This window comes from Lepus europaeus, chromosome 5 (genome assembly GCF_033115175.1).
Source record: "Lepus europaeus isolate LE1 chromosome 5, mLepTim1.pri, whole genome shotgun sequence".
In the NCBI taxonomy this organism is placed as follows: domain Eukaryota; kingdom Metazoa; phylum Chordata; class Mammalia; order Lagomorpha; family Leporidae; genus Lepus; species Lepus europaeus.
In genome coordinates, this window is record NC_084831.1 from 10,563,661 (window position 1) to 10,591,052 (window position 27,392).

Here is a 27,392-nt window from a genome sequence, read left to right on the forward strand (position 1 = left end):
CGCCGCCACACCCCCATAGTCCGCCCCTGCGCCTTGGCCACGCCCCCATGGTCCGCCTCCGCACCCTCGCCACTCCCCCCAGGACCGCCCCTGAACCCTCGCCGCCACACCCCCATAGTCCGCCCCTGCGCCTTCCTGGCCACGCCCCCATGGTCCGCCTCCGCACCCTCGCCACTCCCCCCAGGACCGCCCCTGAACCCTCGCCGCCACACCCCCATAGTCCGCCCCTGCGCCTTCGCCACGCCCCATACTCCGCCTCCGCGCCCTCGCCACTCCCCTATGTCCCGCCCCTGCGCCTTCGCCACGCCCCATGGTCCGCCTCCGCGCCCTCGCCACGCCCCCACGTCCCGCCCCTGCGCCTTCGCCACGCCCTATGGTCCGCCTCCGTGCCTTCGTCCCGCCCTAGAGCCCGCCCCGTGGCCGCATCCTGAGGACCGCTAACTGCTTTTGGACCGTGACACGGATTTCCGGGTCTTTCACCAGAATCGATGAAGACGGCTTTTACAGAGACTGTAGAATATCCTCAAAACTAGTAGGAGGAATTGCTGTAGATCGCCCAAGACCGCTCGCTTGCCCAGCGCCCTCGGGGCCAGTCGCTGACCGGCAGTGGAGGGAGAAGGAAGGTTGACTGCCATTCTCAGGGCAGGCAGCTTGGGCCCCTGCAGCTTCCTTCCTCGACTCCCGAGGGCTGAGGGCCCGGCCTTGTGGCACAGCCCATGTCAGGGGGCAGCCCCAGGGCTCCGCCTCCGATCCAGCTCCCTGCTAATGCGCCTGGGACCGCGGCCAGTGAGGCTCCTGCCACCCACGTGGGAGACTTGCACGGAGCTCCTGGCTCCTGGCTTTTGCCTAGCCCAATCCCAGCTATTGTGGGAACTTGAGGAGTGACCCAGCAGATGGAAGACAATCTGTGTGTCTCTGTCTCTGCCTTTCAAATAAATGAATAAATTTTTTTTAAAGTTGGGGGTGAGCAGTGCATGACCCGCTCCTGTGTGGACCTCTGAGTGGCCCACAGTGCGTGTGGCCTGCCTCTGGTCCAGCAGTGATGGGGGCTGGTGTGTTTCCTTTGGAATGGCAAAGGGGGGCTCTGGTCTGTCTGGGTGTAAAGGTAGCCGGGGTATTGGTTCTTTGATCTGGACCTGGGGCTCCTAAAGTGAAAGTCTCCACGAGATCCTAACACAACGTAGGCTAGAGGGGCGGCAAGTGAACTGAGATGTTTGAGTTCACTTTTACAAAGCATCTGCACACTAAGGAGGAGACACTGAGATCAGACCAAACCTACTGAAAGGCTACTAGGGATGCCACCGAACTCAGCTAGCAGAAGGGACAGCCACGCCATTAGACCTCTCTGTTTCCTCTTAGCCCTCTCCCCTGCCACCGGTAAAACCCCAAGCCACCCCCCTCCTGCTTACTGTCCCAAACTCCCCTGTCCCGTCCAGCCAAGCCCTCTCTTCCCTCCCTTCCGCCCTAGCACTGCCCACAGAGAAAACACCTGAACTCCCATAATTCAGCTCAGCTCACTTCCACTGCTCCTGGGTGTTGAGCATCCGCTGAGTCCCAGCCCTTGTGCCAGTGACATCACAGACCTCGTCTCAGCTTATCCCGAACTACAGTCTGCCAGACAAGTGCTCTCCACCCGCCTCTCCCCACCCACAGCTGTGGCCTGAGGCTCGCAGAACTGAAGTCACTGGTCCCTGTTCAAACCTGAACCTGACCACAGTCCACGCTCTGAACCAAGTCCACCTTAGAATGGGTCCAAGCGGGGGCCAGTGCCGCGGGGTAGCAGGGTAGCGGGTTAAGCCGCTGCCTGCGATGCCGGTCCTCTGTATGGGTGCCGGTTCCAGTCCTGGCTGCCCCATTTCCGATTCAGCTCCCTGCTAATGTCCCTGGAAAGGCAGGGGAGGATGGGCCCAGTACATGGGAAACCTGGAAGAAGCTCTTGGCTCCTGGCTTCCACTCAGCCATTGCTGTCATCTGGGCAGTGAACCAGCAGGTGGAAGATCTCTCCCTCTCTGTATCACTGCCTTTCAATAAATAAATAAATAACTATTTAAAAGAAGAAGAAGAGTGCAATGCTTATTTACAGTTAATTTCCTTGTAATAGTTAAAGCAGAGAAGACGCCTTAGCATGCTGGCTGGACCTGGCCTGGGGGGGAGGGGGATTTGGCTATTCACTCTTTTCATTTCTCAGAGAGGGTAGGATAAACAACATAGTTTCAGCTTGGTGACAGCTGGTTCACTCCCCAGGAGGCTGAGATAGCGGGAGCTGCGCCCATCTGAAGCCGGGAGCCAGGAGCTTCTTCCAGGTCTCCCACACGGGTGCAGGGGCCCAAGGACTTGGGCCATCTTCTACTGATTTCCCAGGCTATAACAGAGAGCTGGATTGGAAGTGGAGCAGCCGGGTCTTGAACCGGCACCTATATGGGATGCTGGCACTGCAGGCGGCAGCTGTACCCACTGTGCCACAGCGCCGGCCTCGCGATGCATAGACTTTTCTTAAAAAAAATGTTTTTGTATCAAGAACAAATGTGTCTTTTAATTCCATTTTTCCACGAACTACTTAAAGTGCCCTGTGTTTATGGAGGGCGTTTGTGTGCCGGGGCCTGTGCAGACGCTAAGAATAAGGAAGTGAACGAAACACAGCGAAGCCTCGGCTCTCGGGAGCTGGCACTCCAGAGGGAAGGGACGGGAAGTGACATAAATAAGTGACGTGGTCACTTAGGGAGGAAAGCAGGTGATAAAAGCCTAAAACGGGGCAGGGGGTGTGAAAGCTTTTTCTTATCCCCAAGGAACCGATCTCACTGCCTCAAAGAAAGTTTACCTCGTTCACCTGCGCGGCCGGCTTCCCCGGGCCCCCCCCCCCCCCCCCCGCTTCCTGTCTGTGCCTAGGGGTGGGCCTGGTGCCTGGGGATGGGCCTGGCATCCCGGGGGTGGGCCTGGCACCCCGGGGGTGGGCTGCACAGAGAAGTCCCCTCCCCTCCCTGGAACTCAGAACATGGAGGATCCCTAAGGTCGCCTGCAGCGCTGACGCTCCAGGATTCTATGAATAGGGTTCAAGAGAACAGGGACCAGCCATCGCTTCCCCATCCTAGCAACCGTTGCTAGCCGAGGGCCGTCTCCCGGTCCGAGTGGAAAACCCTCCCTGGATCTGGGAGGTCTGCGTGGCATCCCGTCATGCAGAGCGACGGTGCCTCGCTAGGCGGCACGTTTTGGCCTCTTTGGTCACGATCCACACTTTGGATCCAGCCAAAGAGCGCGCCTCGTTCCTATAGCAACCGCGCCTGGTCCACGCGCCGACGGCAGGCAGCAAGGGTCAAAACACACCCGCGAAATAGACGACCCGGACACGCTTGCCCTGCGCCATAGGTGCGCTGGGCCTTTAAGTGTCACGTGACTCTTTCCCCTCGACACACAACCCCCGCCCCCGGCTCCTCCCCGCTTCTGTCCCCTCCCCAGGCCCCGGCGAGCGCTGGTGTGGACGGCGGACTCACTGGAGCGCCGAGGCTGCCGCCGGTCGGGCCGGTGCCCTTTCCCGGTAACTCCTTCCCGGCGTGATGCGCGGATGTGAGGACGCGGCGGGCCCGGGCAGCCTCGGGCGGCCCCCCGTTGTCCCTTCTCGTTCCCGGCGCCTGCTGGGCCCGGGGGGAGGCCGGGGAGCTGACCGGGCCCGGCCCGGGGCTCCCGGGGGCCGCGACCCGCGGCGGGAGTCGAGGCGGGCCCAGACCTCGCGCGTGTCCCCGGGAGCCCCTGCCTGGCGCGGGGGGCGCTGCCCCGAGGGCGGCCAGCCTACCTGTTGGGCAGGGGTCTCCTGTCGGCGAACGCGGCCCGGTTGGACGAGGCAGTGGACGCGCTGCAAGGCGGAAGTGATGGTAGCACCGCCTGCCTCCAGGTAGCGTCGACCCCGCTCCGTGCACCAGGGCTCGGGCTCGGTGCGCTGCAGGAACTTGCCCACGCTCGCGAGGTGCAGGAGGACGGACCCCGGAGCGCCCCCGTGGCGGTGTCACCTTGACGTTTTGGGAGGGCAGAGCAGGTGACCCGGCGTGTTGTAGGGTTCCGCTCCGCCTAGGTGCGGTGCTAAGCTTGGGGCCCCCAGGCAGCGGTCACACCCGCGGCTTTGCCCCTCCTAGGGGTCGCACACCGGCCTTGACCCCGCATTAACTCAGGAGAAGTGGAGGCACCTACCGCCCCTGGACCGGGGAGGGGGGCGGTGTTCCTGGAGTGCCAGTGGCTGCCCTGCCGGCGCCACCTTTCTCATGGACCAGCCAGGATTATTTCCAAAATGCTCAATGCACTCACCAGAGATGGAGCTTAAAACTTCTTTTTTTTAAGAGTGGTATGTTGGGGCCGGCGCTGTGGCGCCCCTGATGGAGCCGCTGTCTGCAGCGCCGGCATCCTGTGTGGGCACCGGTTCAAGTCCCGGCTGCGCCACTTCCCATCCAGCTCCCTGCTAATGTGCCTGGGAAAGCAGTGGAGGACGGACCAGGAGCTTGGGCCCCTGCACCCACGTGGGAGACCTGGAAGAAGCTCCTGGCTTCTGGCTTCCTCTGGCCCTGCCCTGGCCACTGGGGCCTTTGAGGGAGTGAACCAGGGGATGAAAGATCTCTCTCTCTAATTCTGACTTTCAAATAAATGCATACAACTCTTTTTTTAAAAGGGGGAGTTATATATTTATTCATTTGAGTGGCAGCTCTTCCATCCCCTGGGTCACTCCCCATATGGCTTCAACAGCCGGCTCTGGAGCGGGCTGAGGCCAGGAGCCAGGCACGCCACCCTTGTCTCCCACGTGAGTGACAGAAGCCCCAGTACTTGGGCCGTCACCTGCTGCCCCTGCAGGCGCATGAGAAGGAAGGTGGGTTGGAAGCAGAGAAGTGGGGATCCCAGTGAGAGACGCTGGTGTCGCCAATGGGATGTCACCTGCCGTCCCCTTAGAAGGCATGGAGACTGCACCTGTTCTTCGGTCTTCCCCATTACGCTTTCTCTGCGTGGAGAACTCAATTGTTGCCAGCTCATCTCACCTGAGGTTTCTATGTGGCCAAGAATTAAACAGCAGCGTTTTCGTTTCCTTGTTTGAATGGGCATGGTAAGAAAGAATAGAACTGAAGCCTACTGAATCCTAGCTGCAGATTTTGAGAGTATCTCACTGTCATATTTGTATTTATTTCATACCCCAGAATGCCACAACTGTCTCATTTTGTAGTTTAGCACATGGTAAATCTTATGATTTCATGAGTTTGTTTAATGTACACTCCGTGAAGTATTTCTACACCAGCTTAAGCTATTATTGTCAGAATAAATCGTGTATTGGAGATGTAGTTGCCCTGGTTGTCCTATATATATTTTTACACATTCACTTATTATTTCTTCATCTCATTCATTTTCGGTCATTTCTAAAGCTTTTCTAAATCCAAGAATTCTAAGAGTTGCTGTTAATTCTCACAGCCCATCCTCTCGCCTGTCGTAGCTCTTGTTTACGATGTCCACAAGTGGAAGCGAGATTGTCGACTTGAAAAGTGATGGTCACGCACTTGACCCGTTTCCTGCACAATACCTCGTGTGTGTTTTGTTTTCATCTGTACAGCGTATCTTAGACCTTTACCTAAAAAGCAAGACTGTCCAGGTTTCTGCCGCTGGAACTCACTGCCTCTTCAATCATTTCAGCTCTGGAAAGGAAGAGAAATGGAAGTGAAAAAGTTGAGCATTTCCTGGCAGTTCTTGCTAGTTCTGGTTCTGATCCTGCAAATTCTGTCTGCGTTGGATTTTGACCCATACAGAGTCCTAGGGGTCAGCCGGACGGCCAGTCAGGCTGACATTAAAAAGGCTTATAAGAAGCTCGCCCGGGAATGGTAGGTGAAACAAAGAAATAGAAGTTTAATATAAGCTAAGCAGTTGCAGCAGGAGTATGAAACCTAAGTTATGACTAGCTTTTATTTGTCTCTGTTTCTGTGTGTTATATCTTATCTGTCTAAGATGTTCTGTGGGGAAGAACTAATATTCATGCTCCATAATTCTTCATGATAGGACCCAAACCCGTGGGCTCTGAAGCCCCCTTGTAGGCACACTTTGCCTTAAAGACTCGCCTCGCGTGCTTTCCATATTGAGTGTTACAATGAGGGAAGAAGCATCAACAACGGCTAAGCAAATCCTCCCAAGATAGGTTTTTCAAAAAGGAACTCTTTAAGAGGGCAATTGCTAACGGGAACTCTACACAGGCCAGTTCTCCACGGTATTGCTTCTTAACTTTAAAAAAAAAAAAAAAAGTTGAGAATAAGAACTGTTTGCCATCATTTTAAAAAAGATATTCCGGGGTTGCATATCGTATTTTTTTAAATGTTCATAGAAAAATCACCATCTTAGCAAGTTATAGTTATCAGAATAGCAGTTAGCAAGTTAGCAGTGAATCTGCAGGTTGTCTTGCACAACCGTTGTCAGTCCTGCCTCCAAAGCTTTGGCCACGCCAGAGGAGCAGAAGAGTTGCACTGTGTAGCTGGAGGTGCAGCAGAGAGAGAGAGGGTGACAAGGACGCAGACGACGCAAAGATAGCTGAGCCAGCCTTGAGCAGGCGCCGTCACCGAGCGCCTTCTGCGAAGGAGGATATTGTTGTCCCCATTTGACAGACGGGAAAATCAAGGCTCAGAGTGTGGCACATTTACATGACCTCTGGAGTCCATAGTATAACCTTCTGCACCAGTAGTTTGTTGTGTCTTTTTGTTTGTTTTAGGATTGATTGATTGATTTGAAAGGCTGAGTTACGCAGAGGCAGAGGTGGGGGAGGGGGGCGTCTTCTATCCGCTGGTTCACTCCCCAGATGGCAGCAACAGCTGGAGCTGGGTCGATCCAAAGCCAGGAGCCAGGAGCTTCTTCCAGGTCTCCCACATGGGTGCAGGGGCCCAAGGACTTGGGCCATCTTCTGCTGCTTTCCCAGGCACATCAGCAGGGAGCTGGATCAGAAGTGGAGCAGCCAGGACTCAAGCAGCACCCATATGGGATGCCGGACATTGCAGGCAATGGCTTTAGCTTCTGTGTCATAGCCCCGGCCCCTGTTTGTTTGCCTTTAAGTCATTTGTCCTTCTGGGCACGAGTTAGTGTGGGTGGGAGGGACTGGGTGACATCAGGAAGTTACGCGAAGCAAAGCCGAGGCTGCCACAGAGAGATGATGCCGCAGGCTGTGCATGGCTCTGCCTGACACCCTCGTCGTTCTGGGAACACAGCTCAGTGTTATACTGGTTGCAGTAAAGGTACAGGGTCATTTAAAGTGGAATATTTTGAGTGTATATCTTAGGGCATATTTGTATCCTGCAGTCTCCAGAATTGGATGCTGAAAAGACAATCTCTGATCAGACCAGGTTTCTGTCCAGGGACTCTACAGCACAGTGGCTTTCAGTAACATTTCAAACTCTGGCCTCTTTATGCTCAATGCCAAACATATAAATCTGCAATTAATTCATAAGGCAACAGCGTTGTTTTGGACAGGGTAGAGCCTTTGACAATATTTTAAGAGCAGAAATGACACTAGATTTTGCGGGACCTGTTACAATGCACAGCTTTGACTTTGCCAGCCTCCAGAGCTGGAAAGGGTGTTATGATATTAATTAAATGAGTCATATGCCTGTCTTCCTTAGTTAAATTCTCTCTAGGAGTAGTTCGTCACCCTAGACCCTGAGTGTTGTCCAGCAGAAGCCTACGATTGTACTTCATATTGCTGTTATCCTGTTATTTCCTGGTGTTTTGCCTATGGCAATGTTTTACCACCAGAATCGGTTCAGTTTTACTCCCCAGTGGTTTCATACTGTGCTGGAAATGATAGTGTTCCTTGTTGGACTTTTTCAGCATGAGCTGTAGCAGGCGGAAGCGGTTCATGGGGGATTCTGTTGTACTGTTTTACTAAATGTTCTTAGTGTTAGGAATTCTCCCTTGCTTGCTAAACCCACTGGAAATGACTTTTCCCTCTCCGAAACCCTGTCTTTCTCTCCCAGGAATGACATTTTCTCAGATATTTTGCACTTGTCATGCGTGCAAAATAGATAGCTCCTCCCACCCCCGGAAAGCAGCTGGGTAGAACGTGGCCCAGTCAACCAAACAGTAATGACTTTGCTGTCTTCCTTTTTCTGTCTTCCTTTCTATGCCTTTGGAGGTACCCAGACAGCCAGCCGATACCAAGCACAATGTTTGCTTCCCTTTGACATTAGTGAAGGTTGCAATTCATGAGATAACTCCAGATTTCACCGAAAATAGCACTGGGAGGGATGCTCCTGGGGCTGAAATGATGCTTTTCTGAACGTTTCAGACTCACGGTATCTTCCCGCAGCTGGGGAAACGTTCCTTTTCCACGGGAGCAGTCTTGTGGCCTCCTCTCTGCTCCTGGGCCGTGGCCTCCCTCCGCAGGGTCCACGCTTTCTAACCCAGCTGCCCTCAAGACTCCCAGCGTCCGTCTCCGAGTGCCCCTTCCTACCCGTCTTCCCTACAGAGCTCTTTGTGTTCCATCTTTCTTTGTAGGATTGCATGATTTGTAGCAACTCAGCCATTGATTAGCCAACCTGTTTTATTCGTTCTTATCATCCAGAAACATGCTTCGGAACCATCATACTGTTTTCATTATACCTAGCTGAAACGTTTTCCTCACTGATATTCATAGAAAAGGGAGGAATGATGTCTAAATTCAGCAGTCAACCATTTGAAGTCTCCTTGTTTTTAGATAAATCAGAATATGCGTTATAATTCATTCAAACATAGTCCTGGTAAAGTAAGTTGGACAAGTTGTAGTGGTCTTCTTTTTTTAATTATTCCAGTGTACTTGGTGTGTCTTTAGTAGTCACTTGCTCCTTGTGCATTGTCTTTCCGTAATCTTTAGTAGGAGGAAGTTACTGGAGGTTAGCAGAAGTGATTATGTAAATAATAAACTTGGTCATACGGGCTCTTGATTAGGTGAACTTTGGAAAGTCCATCTGTACTGAACGCTGCCTTAGATCTTAGGCGTTACAAGGAAGTAAACCCAGCTCCTTGTTTGTGGGACTTTAAAATCCCCAGAGCCTTCGTGTAAAAACAAAAGGTTACAGAATACTACACGACAGCGAGGTGGAAGCGTTGTCGGCTGGGTATAAGAGCAGGTGTTTAAGATTTAGTTCCAGCGTTAGTTGAAATAACTTTGCACAAACTGTAGACATTTCTCACATCTTAAGCGTATGGCCTGGAAGTCATCATCCGCTTACAGGTCAGAGATGATCATGAGTAGAATGAGATAACCAGAGTAATAATGACAATTGAAATGTTCTAATTTGAAAGCCAAGATGCTTTTTGATCAGCAAGATGCTATTTGAAGCGTCATTATTACTGAAGGAATTCGCAGCGCGTCCTAAAAGCTGCTGCTTACGTCTGCTCGTGTTGGCTGCGACATCATCGTTCCAACGTCAGGATAAAATGCTGCCGCCCTGGGAGATCTGCTGACCCTCCTGGAAGAGTGCCTCAGCCTCGAGCAGCTTCAGTGCTGTTGGGGAGCAGCGTCAGGACAAGCAGGTGGCCAGCTCTGCTCGGTGACATTCAACAGCAGTGCAGTCTGGCGCTTTGAAAACGGGCCCAGCTGCTGTGCCTGGGAGAGCTGTCCCGGTTCAAAATTTCACTTATTAGTCACACGGAGCAACTGATTGTTCTATCACATATTTTAGGAAACCGTCCATACAGTGGCCCTCCGTTCGCCTCTGATGTAGTGAACTGTGTGTAGCAGGATGTTAAATGACAGTGTGCAAGAAATTAAATCCGTGCTCACTGTCTGCCCATTTGTGTTTCAGGCATCCTGACAAAAACAAGGATCCTGGAGCAGAAGACAAGTTCATTCAGATCAGCAAGGCCTACGAGGTATCGCATCTGACTTTACGGTCATCGTCCGTTAGCTCTTCTACAATATGCCTTAGCTGCTCAGTTCGCTTGTTTGTTTTTAAGATTTATTTATTTGTTTGAAAGGTAGAGTAGAGGCCAGCGCTATGGCACAGCAGGTTAAAGCCACGATCTGCAGCGCTGGCCTCCCATGTGGGTGCCCGTTCGAGCCCTGGCTGCTCCACTTGCAGTCCAGCTCCCTGCTACTGGCCTGGGAAAAGCATCCCTGAGGATGGTCCAAGTGCTTGGGCCCCTGCCATCCATGTGGGAGACCTGGAGGAAGCTCCTGGCTCCTGGCTTCAGCCCGGCTGTGCAGCCATATGGGGAGTGAACCAGCGCATGAAAAGATTCTCTCTGTCTCAGTAACTCTGACTTTCAATAAAATAAATCTTTACCAAAAAAAAAAAAAAATACAAATTACTCTGATTTGATTATTACGTGTTATCTGAGTGTCTTGATATACACTGTATCCATAAACATATACGGTGATTATGTGTCAGTTAAAAATTAAACATACCCAAGGAGTGGGAGAAGAGGTCATCAGAGCCTCCTGCCATGAGCCAGACACAGAAGTGAGTGACATCGCATGGCTCCCCCTCCTCCCACCACAGGGCACTCAGTGCTTAGGGGTGCAGCTATGTTAAAATCACTTATTGATTCACCTGTATTTGTTAAAATGACATGCTTGCAAATGTATTTCAAATAAGATTTTTAGTAAGTTTCCAACATAGTAGGTTGATCTGGAGTGTACCTGAGATTCACTCCGTGGCTTCCTGGTTGTGCAGGGTAAATGCTCTTCAACAGCCGGTGTGGCTCACAGGGTAACAGATGATCCTACCTGACCGTCTCAGATGTTGGATTCAGAAGTTTCAAGTAAAACAGAGACCACAAGCAAAGCACCAGACTCAGTTCTGTGACTATTGTTTGGTGTTCATAACTTTTTGTATTTTGTGTGGATTATTCCAGTTCATAAAGACTGACCAAGTCAGTTTTGTGTCTGAGCCCTGGGGAACCAAATGATGTTAACATTTACTTAGTGCTGTGATAGTTCAGAATCTTTAATGCCAATGTGAGCATGAGTTTAGATACTCTAAACCATTGAAATACCTTGGTCTTGAATCCTCTTCAATGTCTATATTGAAATGAGAGCTTCTCGGGCCAGCGCTGTGGTGCAGCGGGTTAACACCCTGGCCTGAAGTGCCGGCATCCCATACGGGCGCCGGTTCGAGACCCAGCTTCTCCACTTCCGGTCCAGCTCTCTGCTGTGGCCTGGGAAAGCTCTCTGCTGTGGCCTGGGCCCCTGCACCTGCGAGGGAGACCCAGAAGAAGCTCCTGGCCATTGCAGCCAATTGGGGAGAGAACCAGAGGATGGAAGACCTCTCTCTCTCTGCCGCTCCTCTCTCTGTGTAACTGGCTCCTGGCTTTGGATCAGCGCAGCTCCATCCGTTATGGCCAACTGGGGAGTGAACTAGCGGATGGAAGGCCTCTCTCCCTCTCTCTCTGCCTCTCCTCTCTCTGTGTAACTCTGACTTTCAAGTAAAATAAATAAAACTTTAAAAAGACACCATTAAAAAAATAGAAATGAGGCTGGTGCTGTGGCTCAACAGGCTAATCCTCCGCCTTGTGGCGCCGGCACACCGGGTTCTAGTCCCGGTCGGGGTGCTGGATTCTGTCCTGGTTGCCCCTCTTCCAGGCCAGCTCTCTGCTGTGGCCCGGGAGTGCAGTGGAGGATGGCCCAAGTGCTTGGGCCCTTCCATCGGCATGGGAGACCAGGAGGAAGCACCTGGCTCCTGGCTTCGGATCAGTGCAGTGCGCCTGCCGCAGCAGCCATTGGAGGGTGAACCAACGGCAAAGGAAGACCTTTGTCTCCGTCTCTCTCTCTCTCATTGTCCACTCTGCCTGTCAAAAAAAAAAAAAAAATAGAAATGAGAGCTTCTCAGTATATGGGTGATTTATAGAATCATGATAGTCTGTATTTGCTTTCTGTGATTTCTAAGCCACATACAGAAAAGCCCTCTGTCTGAGCCTTCCTGTTATTGTTTAGATCATTTCTTTTGTTGCTTCATTTCCTAACAGATTCTTTCCAACGAAGAAAAGCGGTCGCATTACGATCACTATGGAGATGCCGGAGAGAACCAGGGCTACCAGAAGCAGCAGCAGCGAGAACACCGCTTCCGGCACTTCCACGACAACTTCTATTTTGACGAATCATTCTTTCACTTCCCTTTCAATTCCGAGCGGCGGGACTCGGTTGATGAGAAATACTTGCTGCACTTTTCCCATTACGTGAACGAAGTCGTTCCCGACAGCTTCAAGAAACCCTACCTCATTAAGATCACCTCCGACTGGTGCTTCAGCTGCATCCACATTGAGCCTGTGTGGAAAGAAGTGGTTCAGGAGCTGGAAGCGTTGGGTAAGAGTTGTCCTGATTGGAGGCTGTTTGCCTAGGAGAAGGTGACTTTCATAGGTCCCGAACTTCGTGGGATGCGAGGGAGGGGAGCAGCCAGGTTCATGGTCGTTGGTATCCTCCAGAAGCACATTTTCAGAAAGGGGGAATATAGAAGCCACTTTTCATTTTGCGTTACTGATTTGAAGCTTTGTACGTGAGAGTACTTCAAAAAGTTCATGGCGAGCATTTGGCCTAGTGGCTGAGACTCCCGCATCCCACAGCGCAGGACCCGGTTCAGTACCTGGCTTTGCTTCCGACTCCAGCTTCCTGCCCATGCAGACTCTGGGAGACAGCAGTGATGGCTCGAACAGTTGGGTTCCTGCCACCCGTGTGGAGCACCCGGATGGAGGTCCTGGCTCCCAGCTCCAGCCTACGCCCAACCCCAGTCACTGCAGGCATTTGGGGCGTTCTGTCTTTCTGCCTCTCAAATAAGTAAATTTAAAATTTTTTAAATTAATTAATCAAAAGTTCATGGAAAATTAAATGAAAAGATAGATTTTATTTTGTTTTAGATTTATTATTTTTATTGGAAAGAGAGAGAGAGATCTTCCATTTGCTGGTTTACCTCCCAAATGGCCACAACAGCTGGAGCTGGGCCTATCTGAAGCCAGGAGCCAGAAGCTTCTTCCAGGTCTCCCACATGGGTAGCAAAAACACAAGCACTTGGGCCATCTTCCACTGCTTTTCCCAGGCCACCAGCAGGAAGCTGGATTGGAAGTGAAGTGTCCAGGACATGAACCAGTGTCCATGTGGGATGCCAGCATCACAGGTGGTGGCTTTACCTGCTACGTCACAACGCCGGCCCCTGGTCCCAAGTACTTGAACCATCATCTGCTGCCGCCCAGGGCGCACATTCACAGGCAGCTGGATTGGAAAGAGGCAGGACTCAAAGCCAGGCACTTCAGTATTGGACGTGGGCGTCCCTAAGGTGGTGGCTGAACTGGCTGTACACAGCGCCTGCTCCTCCTGTGGAGTTTCTGAAATGCCCTCGTGGTCTCTTGACATCTGGCTGGGCCTGGCTAACACAAAGGAGAAATTCAGGATTACGGGTTGAATCAAACAACCGTCAAGCATCGCTTTAATGCCAGTGGGGCTTGCAGACAATACTTAGGGGATTTGTGATTTCACTCTCTGTATTAGTTTGCTGGAGCTACCAAAATAAAATATCCCAAACTGAGTGGCTTAACAAAACCAGAAATCTATATTCTCTCTCGGTCTGGAGGCTAGAAGTCTAAGATCAGCCCAAGATCAGGGTGTCTGTCGGTAGGTTTGGTGTCTTGGCTTGCAGGTGGCAGTTTCTCCCTGTGTATTGCCGTGGGAGTCCCCGTGTGCGGGAGTGTCTGCTGTGTCTTTCTGGTTCCTTACCTCCAATAAGGACGCCAGTCACACTGGATTAGGACCACCCTAAGGACCCCATTTCACTTAATTCTTTAAAGGCCCTGTCTTACCCAGCCCAGGCAGCTATAACAAAATACCATGCACGGGGTGACTTAAGCATCAGAATTTGCCTCTCACGGTTCTGGCGACCAGAAGTCCAAGATCAGGGTGCCAGGGAGCTCAGGTTCCTGTGAGAATGCTTTTGCGGCTTGCAGGTGGCCGTCTCGCTGTCACCTCACACGCCTCGTGCCTCTTCTTCCATGTCACTCATCCTCGTGACCTCGTGACCTCCCACAGACCCCATTTTCAGTTCCATCATCCCGGGGGTTAGGGCTTCAGCATATGCGTTTTGAGTGGCACAGATTCTAATGGCCGTGGGGTACCACTCTGGATCACAGATTAGCCTTTTCTTCATCCGTGTTTGCCACTTAGTGCTAGGAAAAGTCTAGTGATCCAGGAAGAACGTTCAGTAACCCCTAAAAAGGGGAATCACTGGAATTAAAATCGTGTGGCTGTGTGTGTGTGTTCTAGGCATTAGTAGCCCTAGTCGTGAGTAACTAAATAGGAATGGGGCGGGCATTGTGGGATAGCCAGTTAAGCCACAGCTTGGAGTGCCTAGTTCAAGTTCCTGCCACTCACGCTTCTAATCCAGCTTCCTGCGAATGTGCCTGAGTGGAAGTGGATGACGACCTAAACACTTGAGTTCTCGCCACCTTCGCGGGAGTCCCAGATGGAGTTCCTGGCTTCCATCTGGTCTAGCCCTGGCTATTGTGGACGTCTGAGAGTGAGCTGGGAGATGGAAGATCTGTCCTTCCCTGTTACTCTGCTTTTTGACAAATAAATAAATTTTTTAAAAAGGGGAGGGGGGGGGACAAGCTCAGGCCTGGGAGCTGCGGGTGCCTGGATTTCCCCACATGTAGAGAGCATACTGCTGGAAGCCATTGGCTTGTCGTTCTGAAACAAGGTTTCAGCCCGCTGTGTGGAAGCACTCAGGCGCTGGAATTTGGGAAACCACTTTGCTGAGGCTGAAGGAAGGTCTCAGAAGAAGAGAGGACGTGTTTAGCACAGCCTCCAGCACGTGGTGGCTGTTGGTGCGTACGGAACGAATGAGAAGCCCTGGATCGAGTTGCTGCCTTGTCACAGTGTTATAGCCATCGTGTGCCGTGGTAGGCGGCTGACGGAACCCAGCGTGGTCCAGGAGCTAACAGTGAGGCCCAACAGCAGAGCACTAACCCTGCACCGCCGCATGGTTTTGAGTGGTAATACATTCACGCTTGAGGCAGGTCAGGGCTGAAGTTCCATCGTCCACATAGCAGGCAGGCATAGTGAGGTGGCACAACACCATGGTCCCCGCCATCAGTGTTCGTGTCTGAGCTCATTAATGTCCTTTTCTGTCCTGTGTCCTCTCAACAAATTGTTGAACCCAGGCTTCTCCATGTCTGATGTGGGGGTAAGGACGTCAGACCAACTATATCGTTACGAAGACTGAAGGAGGAAAGCGTAAGCCCAGGGCCTGCTGCATAGTAAGCGCTTAGTGAGCCGAGAGAATATCTGATTGACTGATTTTCTAGTTCACAAGTCAACTGTTTTTGTTTATTTTATTTTTGACTCATAGTTTCACGTATTTATGGGGTGATTTCTCAATACACGTATACAGTGTGGAATCATCAAACCAGAGTGATTAGCATATCCAATGTTTGTCTCAAACATGGATCGTTTCTTCGTGGTGAGAACATTCCAGATCCTCTCTTGTAGCCGTGCGGAAACACTGTGAAGTATCGTGCACTGTGGTCGCCCTGCTGTGCTGCAGGGCGCCAGCCCTCGCTCTTCCTGTGTGCTGTAGCTTTGTCCCTGTTACTGACCTCTCTACCCTCTGCCCCTGCCCCTCCCTGCCTCGGCAGTCACCAGTCACTGTTCACTCTGAACTCGGATGAAGTCAACTCCTTTGGCTCCCACACGTAAGAGAGAACACGCAACATTTGTCCTTCTGCTCCTGGCTTGTTGCACGTAAAGTAGCGTCCTCCAGGCCCGTCCATGTTGCTGCAGATGTCAGGATTTTGTTCTTTTTCATGGCTTTTTTTTTCCATGTGTACCTACAGCACTATTTCTTAACCCACTCACTTGCTGATAGACAATTAGGTTGATTCTGTGGGGTTGCTGTTGTGAGTGGTTCTGTAATAAACATCAAGAGTGAGATATCCCTGCAACACTGTTTCCTTTCGTTTGGAAAGATACTCAGTGCGGGATTGCTGGATTGTTTGTCAGTTGTATTTTTAGTTGTCTGAGGAATCTCCGTACTACTTTGTGTAATGGCTTCCCTCATTTACATTCCCACCAACAGTGAATGAGAGCTCACCTTTGCCTAAGTCCTTGCCAGAATTAATGTTAATTCTTTCGTCTTTCTTCCTCCCTCCTTCCCCCTCCCCCTCCTCTCCCCCTCCCCCTCCCCCTCTCCCTCTCCCTCTCCCTCTCTCTCTCTTTCTTTTTTAAGATTTATTTCTTGGTTTGAAAGTCAGAGTTAGGAGCTGGCACTGTGGCGTAGTGGGCTAAGCTTCCGCCCACGGCACCAGCATCCCATATGGGTGCCAACTTGCTGGCTATTTCACTTCCGATCCAGCTCCCTGCTGATGGCCTGGGAAAGCAATGGAAGATGGTCTAAGTGCTTGGGCCCCTGCACCTGCGTGGGAGACCCTGATGAAGCTCCTGGCTCCTGGCTTTGGATAGCTCAGCTCTAGCCATTGTGACCATTTGGGAAGTGAACTGATTGATGGAAGACCTCTCTCTCTCTCCCTCTGCTTCTGCCTCTCTGTAGCTCTGCCTTTCAAATAAATATATAAATCTAAAAAAAAAAAAATTAGTGCAGGTAAAGATTTTTTGGGTAGGACCTCAAAAGCACAAGCAACAAAAGCAAAATAGACAAACGGGAGGGATTACATGGAACGGAAGAGCTGCTTCCCAAGTACAGGAAGCAACAGGGTGAGCGGAGAAATGTTTGCCTTCATGATGAAACTATTCATCTGACAAAGGATTTTCACTAGAATACACAAGGAACTCAAGCAACGAAACAACAAATATTCCGATTAAAAATGGGCAAAAGAGCTGAACAGACACTCCTCAGAAGAAGAGAAATGGCCAACAAGTATATGAAAAACACCCCAAATCACCGATCATCAGGGAAATGCGATCCAAACCCCCTCATCAGTTAGAACAGCTGTTATCCAGGGAGTGCAGTGGAGGATGGCCCAAGTGCTTGGGCCCTGCACCCCATGGGAGACCAGGAGAAGCACCTGGCTCCTGCCATCGGAACAGCGCGGCGCGCCGGCCGCAGCGCGCTACCGCGGCGGCCATTGGAGGGTGAACCAACGGCAAAAGGAAGACCTTTCTCTCTGTCTCTCTCTCTCACTGTCCACTCTGCCTGTCAAAAAAAAAAAAAAAAATTAAAAAAAGAACAGCTGTTATCAAGAAGACAAAGAAATAACCAATCCTGGAGCCGGCACTGTGGCGTAGCGGGTGAAGCCACCACCTGCAGTGCCGGCATCCCATGGGGGCGCTGGTTCAAGTCCCGGCTGCTCCACTGCAGGTGGTGGCTTTACCCACTGTGCCACAGTGCCAGCCCTGTACTAATGTCTTAAAGCACTTCCCATGTTTTCTCCTAGTAGTTTCATAATTTCTGGTCTCACATATAAATCTTTATTTTGTGTTGATTTTTATATCTGGTAAAAGATTGGAACCTAGCTTCATTCTTCTACATGTGGATACTCAGTTTTTGTTTGTTTTATGTTTTTTTTTAATTTTATTTATTTGAAAAGTAGAGTTACAGACAGAGGTAGAGTCAGAGAGAAGAGTCTTTCTTCCGCTGATTTACTCCCCAAATGGCTGCAAGGACCAGAGCTGGGCTGATTTGAAGCCAGGAGTCGGGAGCTGCCTCTGGGGCACTGCAGGAGCCAGCACTTGGGCCATCTTCTGCTGCTTTCCCAGGCTATGAGCAGAGAGCTGGATGGGAAGAGGAGCAGCCAGGATACAAACCAGGGCCTTTATGGGATGCCGGCGCTGTGAGTGGAGGCTTAGCCTACTACGCCACAGTGCCAGCCTGATGCCCAGTTTTTCCAGCACTTACCCCAGCCTATGTTCTTGGTGAAAGTAAAGCATTTTTCAAAGCCATATACTACCTTTTTCTTAAAATTTTATTTTCATTTAATTTGAAAGGTAGAAAGACACAGAGAAACAGAGAGAGAGAAAGATCTGCCATCTGCTAGTTCATTGTCCCAGTGCCCACAACAGCCAACGCTGGGCAGGTCAGAGCCAGCAGTTGGGAGCTCAGTCCAGGTCTCCCACTGGGTGGCAGGACCCCAGGTGCTTTAAGAGCCACCAGCAGCCCCACAGGGCGTCCATTAGCAGGCGGCTGGAGTCAGAAGCAGAGCTGGGACTCCAGCCTGAGCAGTCCAGTGTGGGACCCAGGCATCCCAAGCAGCACCCTAAACACTGTGCCAAGTGTTCATCCCAAAAGTAAATTTTTTAAAAAGCACCTGTTTGTATAGATCCCTTTTGAAATTTTTCTTAAATGTTTTAGTCTTCAGTTCACTGACTACGAAGCACCTACTTACTTATTTTGAGCTGAACTTTGGAGGGGTTGGAAGCGGCCAGGTAGGAGACCAAGGAGTGACGTGACAGGCAGAGGCAGCAGCGCAGGCAGAGACGAGGAGCATCCTCAGCCTGGCCGAGCGGTGTGGATGTGTGGATGAGAGAGGAGGAAACGAGAAGAGAAAGCCGGGAGCCAGGGCGGAGGGAGCCTCAGAGTCCAGGCCAGGGGAGCGGTAAGGCCTAGAGGAGTGATCTACTCAGAGCCACGCTTCAGCAGGCTGACTGGTAACGCCATGTCAGGTGTGGTTCAAAGATGGGAAGAACAGAGGTGGCGAGGTTACCAGCCCTGGTAAGAGAGCAGCACTGGCATGAACCAGGGCCGTGGGGATAGAGAGGGGCAGGCAGGTGCAGGGTGAGTCAGGTGAGTTGGATCCTGGGAGTTCCTGGCTCCTGGATCCATCTGAGTGTAGGGAAAGCGGAGAGAGGGTGAACAAGGCAGTGTGACAGGGAAGAGTTGCCTTGGGGGAGAAGTGGTTTAAAATAACGGTGACAACTTGGGCACTCAATGTGAAACAATGCAGGTGTAATAACAATACTAGTAGCTTGTGTTAATGTACCCTATGCTGAATGCCTTGAAGAGTGACTGTAGCCTGTGAGGCAGGGCCCTTCCCTCAGTTGCCATCCCTCTGCACAGCTCCTTAGCCCTTTTGGTACTTTGTCCAGGGTCACAGTTGGCATTCGGCAGTTCTGGGACTCGCACCGGCAGTCTGGCACCACAGTGGGTCCATCAATCTGTGATCGCTGTACAGTCTTCCGGTGTCCATAAGCCATCAGCGAATGAGGGTCTTGCCTTTCTTTTCGGTTGTTGTGCATGATCCTAGCAACTCAGACTTGACAGGCATGGAGGAAAGCAGGATGAGTAACGTTTACTGAGTGTTTTATCCACTCCGGCCGCGCTCCCAGAGCCTCTGGAAGGCTGGTTGTGACTAACGGTAGATTAGTTTGGTTTAGTTTCCTCTTGGGAACATTCAGATTAGTTGAAGATTCCTGACTACTGGGTTCTACTGGTAACACTAAGACGAGATCAGGACAGTACTTACGACTGGGGTAAGCACTGTGGTGCAGTGGGTGAAGCTGCTACTTAGGAGGCCTGCATCCCATCTCTCCATTCCTGGCAACTTCCCGCTAGTGCACTGGGGAGGCGATGGAAGATGGCCCAAGTTCTTGGGTCCCTGCCACCCATGGGGGGCCCAGTTGGAGTTCAGGCTCCTGGCTTTGTCCTAGCCTTGCACTGGCTGTTGCAGACATTTCGGGGAGTGAGCCAGTGGGTGGGAGATCTCTCACGGTCTGTCTCTTGCGCTCTCTGTATCACTCTGCCTTTCCAATAAATAAATCTTTTAAATATACGTATAGTTAGTTGACAGGGGATACTCACCACTATACTAACGAGGATGGCGATAGTATAGTTGAGATATCAGTGTACTTGAGTGTTTCCATTTTGAATTAACAGAAAGAGCAGACGATCTTAAACATCATTAGCTGATTGGTAGAGAAGCTTGGGCCCTTTTTCAGGGTGACATAAAATGTTGGAATGGCAGAGCTGAAGGAGAGCACGAGCCTGACCGGAGGAAGAATGTTGCTGCCGCTGCTCGGGTGGGGTCTGCCGTCCTGCAGGGGAGTAACCAGTGTGCGGGAGCTGCTGGTGCTTACAGACGGCTGTGCGGTGCAGCAGGGCCCAGGGACAGTTGGCAGTGCCCCTGACCTGGAGGAGCCCACCGGTCAGTGAGCTGAAGAGAGTACAGGTACACAGGGAGCCCATACAGCTCCACGTTTCCAAGTGTAGAACAACACACGGCCGGGGAGTAAGCAGAAGCAAGGTGTTCATCCCATAGTCTCAGGAAAGCGTGTTTTCCCCGTCAGCTCTCAGGTGCCGGTTCCTGTGGTGGACCCTGAAGGATGTATAATAAGAGTGATCGTGTTGAGCATGTCGGTTGCCTGGCATTGACCCAGGTTCTTTGCGTGGCTTATCTTTATCTCCAGCGCAAGGCAATAGACACTGTTGTCATCCCTGTTGTGCACTGAGGGAGCCAGGGCAGAGGAAGGTCAAGGCGCTGACCCCCGGGCAGGCTGCTCGTAAGCAGCAGGGTTGGGGTGTGGGCCCGAGAGCCTGGGCCTTGAGCACTGCTGCACGGCACCGAAAGCAAGTCCAGTCCCTGTGCCCAGGAGGTGCAGGTTGGAGACAGCACCACCAGCACCACCAGCACCTGCTCAGCTGCCAGGGTGTTAGGGGCTGGCGTCTTGAGATCAAATAGTGTTTTAGACAGACCGAGTTCAGAGGATCCTGCAGCGGTTGTTCACCACGACTTCTTCTTTTAAAAGAACGATTCCCGTCTTCCGAGGACTTGCTAAGTCTGTGTTCTCAACTGTCTAGGAAGAGTCTGCCGCGGTACTGGTGAAAATATGTTTTTTGTTTTCTGTTTTAGTTCTGTGCTTTAAAAAAAAAAAAGATTATTTATTATTTGAAAGAGTTACAGAGGAGAGGCAGAGAGGAGGGCGGGGAGAGATCTGCCATCCGCTGGTTCACCGTCCAAATGGCTGCAACAGCTGGGCCGGACCAAGCCGAAGCCAGGAGCAAGGAGCTTCATCTGGGTCTCCCATGTTGGTTCAAGGGCCCAAGTACTTGGGCCATCTTCTCCTGCTTTCCCAGGCCATTAGCAGGGAGCTGGGTAGGAAGTGGAGCAGCCAGGACTTGAACCAGTGCCTATATGGGATGCTGGTGCTGCAGGCAGTGGCTTAACCCACTGTGCCACAGTGCTGGCCTAGAGAGAAAGAGATCTTCCAGCCTCTGGATCACTGCTCAAATGGCTACAGCGGCCGAGGCTGGGCCAGGCCAAAGCCAGGAGCTCCATTTGGGTCTCCCTCCTAGGTGCAGGGACCTAAACAGTTGGGCTGTCTCCTGCTGCTTCCCGAGGCACATTAGCAAAGAGCTGGTTTGGAAGTGGAGCAGCCAGGACTTGGGGATGCCAACATCGCAGGCAGTGATGTAACCCACTGTGCCACGACATCAGCCCCAGTTTTATGGTCCTAATTTTTATCTTCATTTTGTTGTGTTTTAGGAAAATGTTTTTATTTTTAAATATTTATTTATTTATTTGAGAGGCAGAGTTACAGAGAGAGGGAGAGACAAAGAGAGTGAGGTCTTCCATCTGCTGGTTCACTCTCCAAATGGCCACAATGGCTGGAGCTGGACTGATCCAAAGCTAGGAGCCAGGAACCTCTTCTGCTTTCCCAGGCCATAGCAGAGAGCTGGATCACAAGTGGAGCAGCCGGGACTCGAACCGGTGCCCATATGGGATGCCAGCACTGCAGACAGTGGCTTTACCCGCTATGCCACAGCGCCAGCCCCTAATTCTGTTTTATTTCACATCATTTTGCATCTTGTGGATTGCTGATGAGCAGGTTTATATTTAGCCATATTGACAGCGGTGTGTTCTTCCAGTTGGCTTTCTGCCATCCCTTCAGGCATGTTCAAAGGTAGAAAAACAAAATGTGTATAGACAAGTGTGCAGAGGGTCAAAAAGAAAGATTTTCCTAAAAGATGGGGTACATGCAAACATGTTTAGGGATACATGCAAATGTGTTTAGGTTTGCACAGTGTCAGCTTAAAAATGCAGGCATTCCAAATACATTTAGTTCTGCACAGAAAGAATATCCTCTTTCCGTCTCAAGGAGAGGAGAAAATCCAGTATTTTTAATTCCCCAGGCTATGTAAACCAGCCAGAAGCATCCATCCATATAAAAACCAAATATCGTTTCTGAAAAAGGACACATGTGCTTTGCCTCACATTTGCATTTGCTCAAGTTGGTTTGGGTTCTGGGTGTTTCTGTCATCCAGCCAGGTTCCGCTGGTGGAGACTCAAACACGTGGATAATTTCACTTCGCGGTCGACCCAGCTGAGCTTGCTTTACAAAACCTGACCTGTGGCACTTAGAGACTGAAAACAGACAAGGCGACACTGGAAACAGTTTTCCACAGTGGCTGCAAGGCCCCAAACCACTGCCCGTCGTTATGTTCGTTTTCCAGCCGAGTCTCAGGGAGAACCCGGTGCTGCCAGCTTTGCTCGCTCTTCCTTCCCAGCTTGGTGGGGGCCGGGGCGTGGATCTGGGCCGCAGAAGGACTTTAGTCTTCTTCCTAGACTCTCAGACGTCTTTGCAGGAGGAAAAATTCCATGTGTCGTTCTCTGTCCTGTTGCTTATGATAGGCAATGTTGAGGAGAGAAGTAAGGCGCCTCCGGAAGTTAGAAGTGGGATTGTGATAGTCAGAGCCAAATCTGCCGCAGAAAAGACCCAAGAACAGAGCCCGGGTGGGCTTGGAAATGCCTGCATTCAGGAAGGTGCTGTACGTAGTCCTGAGAATTCAGAAGTCGTTTAAAGTGGAAGAGGTGAAACCTAACCACTTGTGTTCTTTTTTAATTGGGGAAAAGCTGTACTGATGAAGCCTAGGGAAACGGGAGGCGGGGAAGGGAGGACACGGAGAGTGGGGGTTGGGCCTTGTGCACCCCCTCTTCCCAAGGACAGAACCAAAGTCTGTTGGAAGGTGAAACCCGCTCCCCGTGCAAGATTCAACATGGTCTGGTTGCAATCGTACCTGGAATAATTGCTGTAATAATTGGGTGCCTGCTGTATTTCAGGCTCTGGATTAGGCTGTTTTTCACACTTTGCACTTAATCCTCATAGCTCACAACCCATCTCTGTTTTATGAACTGGGAACTGGGGCTCAGAGAGTTTAAGTGATGGGCTGGTGTTACAGCAAGTGGGTAGCAGAGCTGAGATTTAAATATGGTTCTAGCTTTGAGCACTTTACCCGATTCATTTATTTGTGCAAGGGAAGAAAACGGTGCTAAATACTAGGAACTGTTCTCCGCATTCAGGATGCAGTGGTAAAGAAAGCAGCCAAAAAGCCCTACCTTCCTGGAGCTTATATTCTAATGGAGAAAAGACAAACATACAAACAAAACTACAGCCCAGAGGTGGGTACCAGAGAACGCCATTGGGGGCCCGTGTTGAGCCTTCTCTCGGGAAGCCCACGTCTCACATCAGGTGCCTGGGTTTCAGTCCCAGATCCAATGCCAATTCCAGCTTCCTCCTCATGGGCACCCTGGGAGGCAGCAGGTGATGGCTCAAGTGGCTGGGTCCCTGCCGCCCACGTGGGAGGCCCTGATTGAGTTCCTGGCTCTGGGCTTCAGCCCAGCCCAGCCCAGCTTTGGCTACTGTAAGTATTTGAGAAGTGAATCAGAGATGGGCAATCTCTCTCTCTCTCTCTTTCTCTCTCTCTCTGTGTGTGTGTGTGTCTGGCTGGCTCTCTAATAAATCACTTTTTAAAATAAAAGAATTGAGCACACTGGGCGGCGTCCCTGAGAAGGCATCCCACAGGGCTGGGAGAGCGAGCCGCAGGGGACCGAAGTGCGGAGTAGCAGGCGGCACAGAAGATCTTTCCCAGGCTGCTCCGTCCCTTGTCCTGACTCCAGGCTCCCCAGCCACCTTTATGATGATTGCTTGCTTTTCTTTTTTCTTTCTTTCCTTCTTTTTTTTTTTTTTCATTTTATTTGAAAGGCAGAGAGACAGAGGTCTTTCATCCACTAGGTCACTCCCCGATCCCAATGCCCCCAAAGGTCAGAGCTGGGCTGGGCTGAAGCCAGGAGCCAGAACTCAGTGTAGGTCTCCCAAGGGAGAGGCAGGAACCCAAGCCGTTAACCTGTCAGTCTGCTCCCTTCTAAGTTGTGCATTAGGAGGAAGCTGGATCAGGAGCGGAATAGCTGGGACTTGAACCAGGCACCCTGGTGTAGGGCGTGAGTGTCCGAAGCAGCAACTTAACCACTGCACGTATGCCTGTCTACACCTTTGTGATTTCTGGTGCCCTGAGTGTGGCAGAAGGCACAGTGACAGTGCAGTTACTGAAAACCGTAGACTGCCGGATCAGTGGAGAAATGGGCGTCTGATCTCGTGGCCGTCCCTGGGAAGGTCACTTAGGATGAGTCCACTCGGAGAAACCAATCACTGTGGGGTTCAGAACCTGGACAGGAGGCTTTGCAGCCAGCCGGGACTGGGTTCAGAACTCATTCCACCACCCACGATAAAGCTCGGGCCCAACCCCTGGCGTAGAGGCCCCGCAGCGCCCTCTCCTCCCTCGGGCCTTGGCTGTGTGGCCGCCCCAGGTGGTATCTGTCTGCTACATGTGAAATTCTTCCTGCACTTGCACTTCGTGTTGCTCTTTCTTGGTATTTCTAATGCCAAGAGTGGGGTACAATCATGGGCCAAAGTTGGCTCTGCAACATCCAGTTTTGGATTCTTGTTCTGCACTTTTACCAGCCGTACAGCTTGGGGAAAGTCTCCTAACCTCTTGGAATCCCTTCTGTGTCTGTAAATGAGGGGAGTGGGCTGTGTGATGCTGCGGTTGCTCCTTTCCTGCCCGGACACTGCCCAGGTCATAGATAGCCTGCGGATAGATTGTTTAGTCTGCTCAGCAGTTTTAAAACCTTAATTTGGGATCCTGGCCATTTATTCCGCCATTGCATTTTAGGAATCTACAAATTAGGAAATAATCACACAAATACACAAAAATGTATATACAAAGAGATACAAACATTCCTGGATGAGCGTTGTGGCGCATCCATATCAGACATCCCCTGTCAGAGTGCCTGGCGTCCAGTCCCCCTCTGCTTCCCATCCAGCTTCCTGCTCACGCATCTGGGAGGCTCAAAATGCTTGGGCCTGGCCGACACCATGGCTCACTTAACTAATCCTCCACCTGCGGCGCCGACACCCTGCGTTCTTGTCCTGGTTGGGGCACCGGCTACTAGTCCCGGTTGCTCTTCTTCCAGTCCAGCTCTCTGCTGTGGCCCAGAAAGGCAGTGGAGAATGGCCCAAGTCCCTGCACCTGCATGGGAGACTGGGAGGAAGCACCTGGCTCCTGGCTTTGGATCGGTGCAGCTCGCCGGCCATAGTGGCCATTAGTAGAGTGAACCAACAGAAGGAAGACTTTTCTCTCTGTCTCTCTCTCTCTCATTATCTAACTCTGCCTGTCCAAAAAAAATAAATAAATAAAAATGCTTGGGCCTTTGCCACCCATGTGGGAGACTTGGATTGAGTTCTGGGCTCCTGGCTTTAGCCTGGCCCCACCCTGGCTGTTGCAGGCATTTGCTGCTGTCCCAGGTGCATTAGCTGGATTGGAAGTGGAGCAGCTGGGTCATGAACTGGCGTCCAGACAGGATGCTGGTGCCACAGGTGGTGCCCTTATCTGCTTATGCCACAGCACCGGCCCCTTAAAAAATTTATAATAGTGAAGGCCAAAGGAACTTTTGATATTGTGGTTTATAATAAGAAACGTATCTATGTTGATGTTTATTCCCACATCCTGGCGTAGACTCCTCCACCCTTGTAATTCCTGAGCAGTAGGTATACTAAGAGAATCTTTCCTCCCAGCAGTCTTTGACCCTGGTTATGACACGCAGCTGCTAATCCCTTAGAGGTCCCTGGGTCTTTTGTTCTAATGAGAAAACTCTGAAGGGCTGCTGGGCAGGGGGGCTGGTCACAGACCAGATGGGACTGAAGTTTGGATATTTCAGCCCCATGATCATAGCCACAGGTTGAAGCTTCCATAAAATTCCCTAAGCTGGGGCCTGGCATTGTGGCACAGTGGTTAAACCTCCCGTGACGCTGGCATCCCATAGTGGAGCACCAGTTCAGGTCCCAGCTGCTCTACTTGTGCTAGGGTACTTGGGAGGGCAGCTGATGATAGCCCAAGTACGGGCCCCTGCTACCCACATGGGAGACCAGGGTGAAGTTCCTGGCTCCTGGCCCAGTGCTGGCCATTATAGCCATTTGGAAGTGAACCAGCAGCTAGAAGATCTCTCCATGTCACTCTGCTTTTCAAATAAATAAATCCTAAAAACTGCTGGGCCCAAGAGCTTCTGGGTTGCTGAACACAGACATGGAGGTGTGTGGCGAGTGATAAGCCCAGAGAGGGCCTGGAAGTGCCACTCCCCTTCCCACATGCCTTGCCCACTGCATCCCTTCTAGTACATTGGTAAGGCTCGGTAGTGTCTCCCTAAGCTCTGTGAGCCACTCTGAGAAATTAACAGAACCCAAGAAGGGATCATGGGAAGCCTTGATGTGTAACCTGTGAGTGGGTTACAAGCATGGTCACCAGCTGGGATTGGGATTGGCATCAGAAGTGGGGGCTCAGACTTCTCCAGAGAGAGAGTGTCAGGATGGAACTGGATTAGAGGATACCCCACTACTGTCTGCTGGAGGATTTCCTGGGGTAGGGGAGACCCCCGCACGTCTGGTACCAGCAGTGAAGTGTAACCTGAGTGTGAGAGTAGCCAGCCCTTTGGCTTTGGCCTTCTCACCTAAGTGTGCAGCAGCAAAGAATTGCTTGAACAGAGCCAGGGAGCCCTCGTGTGTGCCAGGCTGTGCTGTGGTGCTGGGGATACGTCAGTGATCTAAACAAAGTTCCCTGCCCTCACGTTCTAGAAGAGGAAGACACACAATAGACAGTCAACAGGAAAGGGACGTGGGGTGCGGTGTGGGAGGAGACAGTGAGCAGTGCGGAGACTCCGAGCCCTGGCAGTGAGGTGCCAAGGTAGACCTCGTGGTGGGCCAGGACCTGAAGTTGGTGAAGGAGTCAAGAAGATGCGCAGGCCAGGCAGAAGGGGTGGCCAGTGCCAAGGCCCTGAGGCAGGCAGGAGAGCAAGGATTGCTGGAGGCCGGAGCAGGCTGAGTGTGAGGAGTCGGAGAAGCGGGGAGCAGAGGGGACCAGAGATCAGATCACCAGTGGTCTTGTTTCTGAGCAAAGCGGCCGACACTGGGCAGGGTTGGGCAGAGGAGTGACGTGATCCGTGTTTATATTTTAGAAGGAACAGTCAGGCCACTGTGTTTCGAATGTCTGGGACAAAGAAAAACAGGGAGACCACTAGGAGTTACGGCAACCCAGGCAAGAGGGACAACGACAACTCAGAGAGGAAAGCAGAGGCCAGCATTGTGGCATCCCATATGAACGCCGATTCAAGTCCTGGCTGCTCCACTTCCAATCCAGCGCCCTGTGAATTCTCCTGGGAGA

General features: G+C 51.6%; 1 protein-coding gene across 4 annotated transcripts in view; it reads left to right on the plus strand.

Annotated features, from left to right (window-relative positions):
* The first annotated feature begins 3,449 nt into the window (after positions 1–3,449).
* The window catches only part of DNAJC16 (DnaJ heat shock protein family (Hsp40) member C16), a 49,666-nt gene continuing 25,723 nt past the window's right edge, over positions 3,450–27,392 (plus strand). The window contains exons 1-4 of one of the 4 annotated variants that reach the window (XM_062190471.1): positions 3,450–3,532; positions 5,656–5,840; positions 9,780–9,846; positions 11,941–12,277. In XM_062190471.1, the coding sequence (XP_062046455.1) occupies positions 5,674–5,840; positions 9,780–9,846; positions 11,941–12,277 (571 nt within the window). In that variant the 5' untranslated portion in view covers positions 3,450–3,532; positions 5,656–5,673. Of the gene's footprint in view, positions 3,533–3,808; positions 3,887–5,655; positions 5,841–9,779; positions 9,847–11,940; positions 12,278–27,392 lie in introns of those variants that run through there. The other 3 variants (XM_062190470.1, XM_062190473.1, XM_062190472.1) reach the window with 3 other exon arrangements.